Source organism: Spermophilus citellus (genome assembly GCF_964194105.1).
Source record: "Spermophilus citellus genome assembly, chromosome: 5".
Lineage (NCBI taxonomy): Eukaryota > Metazoa > Chordata > Mammalia > Rodentia > Sciuridae > Spermophilus > Spermophilus citellus.
Genome location: NC_138186.1, coordinates 76,307,246 through 76,320,995, shown reverse-complemented (window position 1 = coordinate 76,320,995; position 13,750 = coordinate 76,307,246). Strand labels below are relative to the sequence as shown.

The 13,750-nt window shown below is 31.8% G+C and overlaps 1 protein-coding gene across 1 annotated transcript in view; it reads left to right on the top strand.

Moving 5' to 3' along the window:
• Positions 1 to 13,750, top strand: part of EYS (eyes shut homolog) — a gene marked incomplete at its 5' end in the record, with an annotated part of 1,607,607 nt that overhangs the window by 778,422 nt on the left and 815,435 nt on the right. The window contains 1 exon segment of the mRNA XM_081294994.1: positions 13,221 to 13,345. Coding sequence (XP_081151120.1) covers positions 13,221 to 13,345 — 125 coding nt within the window.

Below are 13,750 nucleotides of genomic sequence, written 5' to 3'. Positions count from 1 at the left end.
TTTCTTTATCCATTCATCATTGATACACACTTTGGTTATTTCAAATTTCAGGCGATTGTGAATAGTGCTTCAATAAACATGGGATTTCAGAAGTCTCTTTGACATACCGATTTCATTTCCTCTGGAATAACAATTTTCTTATACAAAATAAGCCAGGCACAGAAAGAACACTACCATGTGATTTCATTCACATACAGAATCTAAAAAAGTTCATCTCCTAGAAGTACAGAGTAGAATAGTAGTTACCAGAGGCTGAGAGAGCTGGAGAAAGATGGAGCTAGTGATAGATTGATCAATGGGACTATTTTTTTTTTATTTTATTGTTGGTTGTTCAAAACCTTACATAGTTCTTAATATACCATATTTCACAGATTGATTCAAGTGGGTTATGAACTCCCATTTTTACCCCGTATACAGATTGCTGTGTCACATCAGTTATATTTCCATTGATTTACAAATTGCCTTTCTAGTGACTGATGTATTCTGCTGTCTATCCCATTCTCCACTGTCCCCTCACCCCTCCCCTCCCCTCCCCTCCCCTTCTCTCTCTCCATCCCCTCTACTATAAATCGTTTCTTCCACTTATATAATTTTTCTCCTACTCCTCCTTTCCTCTTATATGTAATTGTGTATAACCCTGAGGCTCCCCTTCCAATTCAATGGGACTATTTTAAAAATATGTAGAAGAAATAAGTTCTGGTGTTCCTTGCAAAACAGAGTGACTATAGGAAATGATAATGTACTGTACAATTCAAAAAAAAAGAAGAAATGTTTTTAGATATTTTAACCACAAAGGAATTATTGGTGTTTGAGGAGATATATTTACCATAATTCAAACACTACACAATGTATACGTGAATTGAAATAGCACAAGGTGTCTTGTAAATATGTGTAACTTCAATGAATCATTACAAAAATTAAATATTAAGTACTTTTTTTCAGAATGCACTTTTACACGTTTAAAAATTCTGAATTTAGATGAGCAGATTTGTCTAAGCCTGATAGCTTGTCTGGAGTAGTTGGAATTTATTTTCAGTTCTTAGATTCCTGGGAGATCATTATATATGGAACCATTAGTGTGCCTTTTGAGTAACCAATGTATTCTGAAATTCCAGACTATTTGGTGTGGTCTGTGGCCTTTCATCTTAAGACAATCTGGACCACCAGGTTTCGCAGGGCCCAGTTGCTCTCAGAGGCCATCTTGACCTCCATGATTCCATGATGAAGAGAGATGTGCCTGACTTTTACTTGTTTCTGCTAAAAATCACACTTCAGTTTTCCCTGCATATTTCTTCCTGCCTGTGGGGTGTGTTCTTTTAGGGAACCCAAAGGAAGGGGATTCTATCCCTCTGTGGTATCACTTCCACCCCAGTTCAGCTTCCCAGATGGCACTCAACACATCACTACCTTGAGGACTGTAATGTTGGCCTCTCAGGATACCTGCCCTTGCATGGACTCTAACCAGCATATCCCATGCCCCTCTTGGCCCTCCTCAGCCTGCTCCACATTTTTACTCTGATGTGGTCCACCTTCTTGCCAAGGCCCAGCGACCACTAATTTGTTACAGTATGTCTTTGCTACTTCTGGCCAGAGCTCAGGCCCCACACTAAGCAGTGAGCTTGAGCAATCAATCAGTGTGTACATGAGATGCTTAGTATAAAGTGACCACCCCACACATGGCAGGAACTATCTCTTATTTTCTCTACATAGGTCAAACTCAAATTCTTTCATCTAGATTCAACTGTCCCTATTCTTAAATGTTTTGTAGATGTTTATGAATTCAATACTGAAGGTACTCCTCCAAAATCATATTCTTAGAAACTTGAAATCAAATAATTAAAATTGAGTAGATAAAACTAAATGTTTTATAGGAAATTTCTCCTAAAATTATTTTAATATGTAAGCAGATATATTCCTAATCACTTATGTTTTGCAATATTGCATGAATTCTATTAGAAGTTATTCAGTAAAAAAAGAAAATATTTTATTGCATAGTTATTGCATAGCTATAATTACAGAGTTCATGGCCTATTTCTCAGTAACCTCTATAAGTTACATATGACTCTACTATATGAATCAGCATTTATAATTGGAGCTTGAATGGTTTTTCCTTTGCAAATTGTCTCCTAATAACAAATATATTTGATAACAAAAATTATAATCAGGAAATATTCAGTTTTGTAAGAAAAAGTGGCTATCAGAGTAGTAAATCAGTATTTGAATACTATAATTGAAGCTATGGATAATCTTTTAAGAGATCCAAATCATCAGTATATAAATAATCCCAAAGGGATATCTTTGAGTCCACTTTATGATCTAATTCATTAATTATGAACTGATTAAGATATGAGGAGCCAGTCAGTTCTTTCAGTCACTTCCATTCTTTCATGAAGAATTATAGAAGTCAGACTTCTTTTATATTGGAGTGTTCCTCACCATGTTGGGTATATTAGAGGCATGTTTGTTTAATAAAAACTAAAAGAATTTCTGATTTATTTTATTCTATGTTGAACTAATATATACATATATATGACAAGTTAGATATTAAATATGTATATACCATTTGAAATTTAGCTTAAAACTAAACTCCAAAAAACAGTAATTATAAAGAAGTACCTAGAAATATGCATCTTATTTCTCTACTATGTTTTCTAATAAGATGAAATAAAAATTTAATGTAATGATACAGAGTTCTATATATCTAAAAATAGAAAATAAAGAAGTGTAATAATTTTCAAAATACCTATTATATTATTATGTATGAGAGATCTTTATTCCCCTAACTAACCACTATTTCATGGTAATTTTTAAAATCCTGCTGTTATTATTGTGCAAAAATTAAAAATCATTGCTTTTAATATTAATCTCAATGTAAATATGACTTGTAATCAAATACTACATACCTGTTGAGGAACTGGGAATAAGTCCTAACTGACAGAAAAACGCAATGTAAATCAAGAGGAAATAAAGGTAAGAGTAAAATAAAAGATGCTTTTAAGTGCTCATAAAATGGATTAGAATACTCATGGTTCATTTCTGTTTTTCAGATGGTCATAAAATGAATGAAAGGATTAGCAAAAGATACTGTAGGTGATTATAACAACAAGATGACATATGCTTCTTAAAAAATATTTTTGGTTCAATTTAGTTCTTGTCTGATAGGAGAACTGTTGAAAATCTCAATAAGTTTCTTTATGTGTTCTTTGATATATATAAAAAATGCGAATAACTCCTTGGTGGTTATCTTCTACAATTCAAGGACTAGAAAATGTGGACATTGTAAATAAACAAAACTCTTAAAAGCTTTCATCAGAAACATCTTCTATATCAAAGATATAGAAGGTAAGGATTTGAACTGGCTCTTTCCATGAGGAACACCATTGTTTTTAACAAAATTTTGTAAAATTGTGCCTACCGTAATTTTTTTTTTTTAATTTAGACTCAGGTCAGAGAAAAAGCTCCAATTACCAGATAACTAGAATGTTATTGATCTTGCATTGTATTTTGATGGTTTTCAGAACTGTATAAATTATCCTGAAGAGTACATAGTGCATAGATAGAAAAATTAAACTACCATTAACTTCACAATATTTGTGTGCTGACTAGAATAGAGTAATATAATGTAAATTTATACACTTTCTTAGTAATTGAAATTTTTTGCCTTGTGATGACAAAAGAGTGATAATACAAAATGTAACACAAGTTATAATATATTGAGATAAATTTCATTGTCCAGTTTGGTCCTGAGTATTGGTATCTGATCTCGCAAAAATAACCCCTAGAATAGCAGTTAATTTTTTTATATATCAAATGTTTTAGTCTTAAAAGTGGAATTCAGAAAAATAAATCCCTCTAAAAAAGAACTTAATATAGTTTGGATTAAATTCCGTCCCTCAATTTTTTCAGATGTTACTCAACACACAAAGTACAGTGGGGCTCCATATGTGGCCTGGGGAACAGACACTTCTGATGTGTTTCTTCCCATCTCAGCTGTGTTATACAGCTCTCAAACATACCAACACTGCCCTACCTCAGCAGCCTCTATTTTCATGTCTCAGAGCTTCTTGGAAACTAAGGAGTTTTTCAAGGTACACTCACAGAATAGCCCCTTACAGATTTACCCAGAATCTGGGTATGTTAATGGCCTGGGGGCACCTCTTAAATAATAGGGAGCAAGAGTTCTCCACAGGTCTTCAGTAGGCCCTCAATTTGCATAAATTATCTACTGATAGTAATAAATAATCCCCTCAAATTCCGTGGCTTAATACAAGAAGCATTTATTCTTACTGTTTCTGTGGGTCAGGAATTTAAAAATGGCTTTTCTGGGTGGTTGCAGCTCCAGACTTTTTATGAGGTTGCAATTAGAATGCCAATTGAGTGACAGTCATATGGAACCTTCTAAAGCGCCTGAAAGATCCTTTTCATAGCTAGCTCATGTGGCTGTTAACCAGAGGTTGTGATTCTTTTTCAGAAGGGTCTTCCGGTGATATTACTTGAGTGTCTTCCTAACATGGCAGTGAACTTGCCTAAGAGATCAAAGAAAGAAAGAAGAAGCCTGATGTCCCTCATATCATTTATTAGAAATGAGTCACCAAGATCAGTGCAGTGGTGCATGCCTGGAATCCCAGAAGCTCAGGAGGCTGAGGCAAGAGGAACAAAATTTCAAAGCCATCCTTAGCAACTTAGCAAGGCCCTAAGGAATTTTAAAAAAGAAAAGGATGGGGATGTATGTAGTTCAGTGGTTAAGTGCCTGGTACCTAAAAAAAGAACAACAACAACAACAAAAAGCCCAAGTGAATCCTACACTAAATGACACAGTAAGTAGTCTTCACATTTTTAAAAAATACAATAGATGCAAAAATTACACAGTTGTCCTGAACCCTAGTTCCCACAGTGGCACACTGCTAAATAATGCACACTTAATTCATTTTCCATTCTTTTCTATTTCATTCTTTCTACTCCTTCACTTCTACTTATCTGGATTACCTCCTAAAAAAATTAAAAACTAAAATTAAATTTTTAAAAACCTGCATGAAGTCTCTGTCTCAGTTTCTGCACAGGGAGCATTCCAAACCAAAACAATATACCACTGTAAAATTTAAATTGTTTCAGGATCAAAAGTTAAAGCAACATTTTTTTTTTTTTGGAAACTAGTATGAAACAGCATCTGTAATAAGAATTTTGAGTTTTATTCATTTGGAGCCACTGAGAAAGTCACAATGTCATTCCTTTTTTATCTAAATTATTTTATTTGTTCATATATAGTTTAACAGGTGTTAAAACAGTGTATTAAACAATACTCTGATTTGTAGTCTTAAGAAACTTAGATTTATATTATAATAATCGCCTTACAAGAATATTCTTCTCCTAATCTGAATGCATGATTAATAATAATGACAGTAGAATTATTCAGGATTAAAGTTAAAATGTTAAATTAGAAATAATAGTCTTTAAGAAATATAATTGAGGCAATACTGATAAAAGTACCTGTTTTACATATCAATTATAATTACACTGTATGAAATTTATTGTAGGCTATAAAAATTGAATTATACATTTGAAAAGACTGTAATATTTGGATTCCATTCTATCATAATTTCTGCAACAAATCAATCAAACGCTTTCAAAATATCTATGTTTATTAAAATTTGGAGTATATAATAAGCTCTAGTGAATAGTGCATAAAATATTGAGAGGAATAATAATCACCTTGATTGTTGTTTAGCACTATATTGAACAACAACCAAGGCATCCTAGTCAGGTCAATGACTGAGTATTTGCTGCTGTGTCTGTAACTTATCAACCTGGTGTTTGTGTGTTGTTTTCTCCGGAGATCTGGAAGTTTATAATATTGAAATATTTATAGAAACAATAAGAAAAATTTAAAGTTAATGTAATAAATCCATGACAGGTAACATGAAGGATAAATATAAGTAAAAACCTATGGAATACCTTGACCTCAATAAGTTCATCATTTTAGTTTCAGTTTGATTCTGCAGAGTATCATCTATCACCAAGAAGAGATCAGGGAATGGTGATAAGAGGCCTGCAAAATGATTGCATATTGTTTTGTTTTGCCTGTGGATATTCCCTGAAATTGTAGCTATTTACATGAAAACAAGCCAAAAATTCAAAAAATGCACATTTTTTTCTCAGACACAGATAAATAAACTTAAACACAAGTTATATCTAGGGTATGTGGATTCATAATAGGAAGCTCCTCATTAAAGATTAATTATTCTTAGTTACCTATAAAAGAACCATCTAATATTCAGACAGGTATGTTTCATATTTAGTTATATTCTAATAAAATGCACATTATAGACATTAACTAATTATCTGGAAGAGAAGTTGCACAGAATATCTCTAAGTATTTAAATACTGTATGAAGTGAGGTGTTTTGTGTGTGTGTATATGGGTGTAACACTTGTTAATCATTCTAATTTGAGAATTATTGACTTCAGCAAAATTCCTAATAATGAACAAACACTTAGCTTCTGAGCATTTAGAGTTCATGTTTTTAAAGTTGAAGCTTGTCATGAGGTTTCGTCCTTGAAAATATTTAACTGTATCCTATTCAACTATATTACCAAAGCCAAGTAAATGACATTAGATATTGCAACTGTACACATTAATCTAAGGTAAATATTTCAAAGGCAAAGAAGAATTAGTGATTGTATGGAAGTTGAGTTAAGTACCATTTAAGTTAAGATGTTACTCAACTAAAGTAAAAAATAAAATTCTGAATAGAATTGCTTATGTGGAATAGAATTTCAATTTCCAAAGTCTTATTATTCTTTCTCATCCAATCATATAATGCCAGACACTATTTTTTGTTTAGTATATTGTCTGAAAATTTTCTTCATTATAAGTCTCATAATGTAACTTGATAAATGAGCCAAGTGGGAGTTTTGGTGTGGTGGAATCCACGGAGTTGTCCATGGAGAGCAAGATGAGTAGGACTTATGAATTGTGATTTACCCTTAAGAAAGAGGGACACATTAAGAAGGTAAAGGAAAAGAAATATCACAATGTTGGTTTAAATAAATGTGAAATTAAAGAGAATACCAAAGCAACAGTGTAAATAACAATAATATTGAATATATGGGAAGAATACAGGGGAGAGGTGGTGACTGACAAGACTATTATAAGAAAGAATCCAAGACAGTGGGTCATGAAAATAACTACATAACCTACTAAGTGATTATTTTTGCAAGCATTCAGAACAGGTGGCAAAGTAGTATTTTCTCATTTGAAGAATCATTCTACAGTGGGTGCTGCCTCCTATAATAACACTTTAAACTAATTTATTGGTATCAATAACCCAATGCAAGTGTGATATTGGGTCTCTCAGAAACTTATTAAACAGTTTTTATAAAATAAGTTTTCAATGTTTCATTGTTTAAATTGCAATGCTTCAAAATAAATTGGAGTTTTATGTTCTTTTTTCCAGTATTGCAGAGCAAGTCTTGTATTAAAAACCCAGTGTGAACAATACAGAGTTTTCCTAGAAAACTAAACATAAAGCTACCATATAATCCAGTAATCCAGCTACTGGGTATATATTAAAAGTAAATGAAATTGGTATGTCAAGGATATATCTGTCCTCCCACATTTCTTTCAGCACTATGTATAAGAGCCAAGTTATATAATCAAATTAAGTGTCAACTGACAGATGAATGAATAAAGCAAATAAATACATACGTACATACACAATGAAATATAAAAAATGAAACTTATTTGTGGCAACATGGATGAGTCTAAAGGAAATAAAGGAGCAATGACTTCACTCATATATGGAATCTAAAAACATTGATCCCACAAAAGCTGAAAGTAGAATAGTGTTCAGACTGGGGATATTATTTTTATCTGTCAAATGTTCTATTAAAATTCTATTAAAAGTTAACAAATATGCATGAGACTAAACTGCATATGATATTAATATATATAGCTAATTTTTTCCATATGTTATGTCATGCTATAAATATTTTTTGTGGAATGTAAGATTATAAACTTATATGCACTTCTGTTTGTATAAGGATTTTCAAAATGTTTTCTCCATTCAAGCTAAGAATGTAAACATCATATCAACTTACATGACAAAAGTAAAATTTAACATTAAAATATTAAAAAGGAAATCTTAAGATCTTTGCAAATAATAAGATTGACTGTGTTTATGCCTAGATTGAGTAAGGGGAGTCCAGGCCAGGAAATCAGGATTGATCTAATACTCATAAAGTATTCAGTGCAATACATTAGACTAGCTGTTGGTTGAGATAAAAATATGATTAAATCAATCATTAGCATACCATATATTATTTGGTCAATATGACTATATCATCAGATCAACAGATGAATAAAAAATCATATGATTATATTAATTGATGCAAGAAAACATTTGATAAATTCAATGCCCACTCATGATAAAAACTGTCAAAAAAAAACTCAAAAAAGGAGCCACCATAATGCATTAAAGATACACATAAAAATATAACTGATAATGCTTAATTATTAAAAACTAAACTCTTTCTCCATAAGATTAGGAACAAGCATTTCCCTAATGCTATTAAACATGTTACTAGAAGCCCCACTCAATAAGACAAGAAAACAAAATAAAAGGTACAGAGATTGAGTTATCTTTATTCATGCATGTAATAATTGTCTTGGTAGAATACCTCAGGAAATCTATTATTTGTTAAATCTACTATTTGGTTTAACAAACTGCAAAGCTTGTATAGCAAGCTTTCAGGATATGAAATCAATATATAAGTGAATAGCTTTCCAACAAAGAACATTGGAATACTGATATGAAAAAAGCAAAGAAAAAATTCCATTTAAAATAGCAGTCTTCCAAAAGTTAAACACTTAGATGTACATATTATAAAATTTATATAATAACTGCTTTTGGAAAATTACAAAATACTGATGAGAAAAATCTAAGATCTTAGTCAGTAGTGACATATTCCTTGTTTATGACATGGAAGACTCAGTAATGTTAAGATGTCATTTCTTCCCACCTTGATTTATAGGTTTAATGCAATCCCACTCAAAATTCCATAAATATTCACTACACACACACATTAAAATTATTTACTTTCCATTCTAAAAATGTATAGCAAACACATAACACCACTATAACCATGAGAATATCAAATAAGCCTAAAATGTAGAGCAGTGTAGAGGAGTGAAAGTCAAGGAATTATGAGAAGCTTAGAGTTTAGAGAAGTCAAAGGAGACATGGCACGAATTGCACTGTATTCTAATAGGATACTGGAATGGAAAAACTATACAAAAAATCATTAGAACCAGTTATGATGATATATGACTATAATCCCAACCATTTGGGTTGCTGTGGCAGCAGGACCTCAAGTTGGAGGTAAGCTTCAGAAACTTAGAATTCTGTCCTAAAAAAAAAAAAAAAAAAAAAAGCTAGGGATACAGTGATGGAACTCAATGTTTAAGCACCCCTGGGTTCAATCCTCAGTACAAAAGAAAAAGGATATTAGATAAAAAAAAAAAAAAACTAAGCAAAATCACATATATTGAACTTAGTTAATAATAACATAGCAACATTATTAGATTATTATATAATGTTAATATTTTATTATATCACATGTAACAAATACCATTTAATTATTTGTGGCAAGTATACAATATTAATGTAAGATGATAGTGATAAGAGAAATTGAGTATGCAATACATGGGACTTTCATATTTCCATTGAAAATTTTCTGTAAATCTAGAATTATTCCAAAATAAAAAAGTGTATTCAATAATTTTTAACACGACTTCCTTAAAAATCACTATAAAGTATGTAGTCTTTCCCTTAGCAGTGGAAATTAAAAGCGATAATAACATTGATGATAGATTTAAGAATGTGAACCAATGGGTATTTACTATAATGCTGGCAAGTATCTAAATTGAAAATGTATTTAAAACACTTTATGATATTAAAGGTACAGCACAAACACACACACACACACACACAAATTATAAAAAAAACGAGTCATGAATTTGCCTCAGAAAGGCAAATCTCATGAATTCAATTTTACTATAAAGAGAAGGAGGTTCACCATTAGAGTGGCAATTCAATATTTAAGATTTCATCTCTTTTTTGCACAATAAGCTCATAAATTCATACAGAGTTAAAATTAGTCTTATGATTTATTCTCAGGAAAGAGTCACATTCAGAATGAGTCTAGGAGAGTAGGGTCACTAATTGATTCTTTAATAATTACCTAGATTTGATGAGGTAGGACCAGTTGCATTGGAACATAGTACTGCATTTTTACATCACCCAAGCAAGTATTCTGTGAGTATCCATCAAAATCAAAGAATTGCTTGATTTCACACATGATGACTATAGTATGTGGAAAAAACTTATACTTCCTGCTTTTAAAGTTTGCATTTGTAATTTGGTAGTTCTTATAACCTTTGTAAAGTTATTTATTGTAAATAAATTTTCAGTAAATATTATCTATACAAAAAACTATGATCGAATAATATATAATAATCAAACCCCTATTTATTAATTTATATAATAAGCACCACAAGCACCATTAAGACCGATCTTGCACTATATTTCATTTATTCAGTTCTATTTGCAGTTTCTGGGTTGATTCACACTATTCTTAATCTCACTTTTTCATATTCTCTTGGCCATGCTGGAATGCATCTCTCTAAATTCAGATTGTAGTATATGTCATATCACTGCAATTTCTATTTGTCCATTTTTCTAACTAGGCTGGGTGTGTTTCTTGAAAACAGACACTCAGCTTTACTTTTCTGTGTATCCCAAGCATTCATAACAGATCTGTCATGGCATAGGTACTATGTAAATGTGTGAGTATAGCTTATGAACACTGTATTTTAGTCAGTGTTTGTGGATCCTCTATCAGGTCTAGGACTGTGATTTGACAACTGGCATTTTTGTGATTTATATAAAATTATTCTTTAAAGATAACAATATGATAGCATTAATGTCATTTCATATATTGATTTCCTAGGGATGATATAGGTAATTACCACAAACTTGATACCTTAAAGCAATAGAAACATATATGCTCTATGAATGATATTCTGACCGGGGAGAGAGAGCATCTCAATGCAATATTGAATTGCATTTTCCTGATGGATGAAGATGTTGAACATTTGTACTTTGTTTATTAGTTTGTTTCTGGTACTGGGGATTCAACCTAGGATTGCTCTACCATTGAACTGCATCCCTAACTTTATTATTTTTTTTATTGTTTTAAATTTTTTTAGAAGTTGATGGATCTCTTTATTTTAGCCATATATTTAGATGTGGTGCTGAGAATCCAACCCAGTGCCTCACACATGCTAGGCAATTGCTTTATCACTGAGTCACAACCCCCAGCCCCTTTATTTTTATTTTACTTTGGAGAAAGGATCTTGTTAATTTGTTGAGGCTGACCTTGAACTTAAACGCTCTTCCCTCAGCTTCCTAAGACATTGGGATCCCAGGGCTTTACCACCTTGGCAGGCTTTACTTCTTTAGAAAAATGTCTGCTCAATTCTTTTGCCTATTGATTTTTTTCTTTTACGTTTAAGTTTTGTCTTGTTAGTTGTTTTATTTTTTTAATACATATTCTGGATATTAATGGTCTTTCAGAAGAGTAGCTGGAAAAGATTTCCTGTTCTTTGGGCTTTCTCCTTACTCGGTTGGTTCCTTTGTTTGGCAGAATCTTCTCAGTTTGATGCAGCCCCATTTGTTGATTCTTGCTATTATTTCCTGATCTTTTGGAGTCTCATTCAGGAAGGTATTGCTGTGCCTGTGTCTTGACTTGTTTTCATTGTGTTTTCTTCATCTTATATTTTCAAAGTTTTGGGTCTGACATTTAAGCATAATGAGGGAAAACATGCTATATTTGTCTTTCTGTGTGTCTGGATTATTTTGCTTAACATATGGATATCCATTTCCACCCATTTTCCTGCAAATGGCATGATTTTATTTTTCTTTATGACTGAATAATACTTCATTGTGTGCATTACCACACTTTCTACCCATCCATCATTGATAGGTACCTACACTAATTCCATAATTTGGTTATTGTGAATTATGTCAAAATAAACATAGGTATTCAGGTATCTCTATACTACAATAACTTTAATTCCTTTGGATATACACTAGTCATGATATAGGTAGATCATATGTGGTATACTATTTTGAGTCTTTTGAGGAATCTCCATCCTGACTTCCATAGTATAATTTATATTACCACCAATAATGTTAAGGTTTCCTCTTCACCTGAATCTTAGCCACCATTCATTGTAAAAAATTCAGAACAATGAAGAAAGAAATGAAGAAGATACTGGAAGATGGAAAAACCTCCCATATTCATTGATTAACAGAATTATTATTATTAAAATGTCATATTACTGAAAGCTTGGTAGAAAAAAATGAAACTTGGTTACTCACCATTGTGAAAATTGAAATAAAAAAGATTCAAAGTGTAGGCAAGTCTATACTTCCTCTGAAGGTTCTAGAGGAAATTCTTCCAGCACTTAGACAGTCTGTGTGTTCCTTAACTTGGGGCTACATACCTCTACTCTGCCTCCATCTGCACATGGCCTCCTCCCTTGTGTTTCTCTGTATCTCTTCTTCTAAGGACTCATCATTGGATTTAAAGCCCACTGAATTAATACAGAATGATCTCATCTCAAGATGCTTAATTACCTCTGCAAAAATACTTCTTCCAAATAACATCATGTTCAGAGTTACTGGAGTCATAGTACTTGGACCTGTTTTGGGGGGTTCAAAATTCTATGCATCATACTATCGTGACACAGATAACTAGCTGCATTTTGTTGGATCTCTAAAAACATATTTGAATGAGGGAATTGCAGGAGATATTGCTCATATACTATATATATATATATATATATATATATATATATGTGTGTGTGTGTGTGTGTGTGTGTGTGTGTGTATAGAGAGAGAGAGCTCATATGCTATATATATGTATATATAGATGTTAGGGTCTGTAAACAAGTCAAGATGGCGCCTGGCATTTGCTGGCGTTACTTCACAAACCACTCCCTCTGGCAAAATGCCAGGCGCCATCTTGACTTGTTTACAGACTCTAACATATAGATATATTGCTCATATAATATATATATATATATATATATATATATATATATATATATATATATATATATATATATAATTTTTTTTTCTTTTCACTGTTCTTCCTTAGATGCCTTCCTGGATTTTCTGGTCAATTTTGTGAAGATAATATAAATGAATGTACTTCATTACCATGTCTACATGAGGCAATCTGTGAAGATCTTATCAATGGATACATTTGCAAATGTCAACAAGGTAATTATTAAAAATATTAAGTATAAAATGAATGAATGTTTAATATGTATGTTAGTATACAGATGTATATGTGTACATAGTACAGTTTTAACAGTAGACTCCATCAATAGTTTTACTGACTACCAATCAGGTTCTAAGCAATCCCTGTGCTTAAAAAATGTGAAATGAATGTTCTGACACTGGAAAGCAATCACTTAGGCTGTCAGAAGGAATGGATTTTTTGAATTTATATAAGCTTCAGATTCTTGATCTTTATATCAAATATTTCCTGCACAGAGCAAGTCATTTATAAATGTTAGTGCTTATTGATATTGACAACATTATTTCTTTCATAATTTTCAGCACAGAAATGGACAAAGTCAATGAGCTGCTTTTATGCAAGGAATAATTGCTGCTATGATCTGA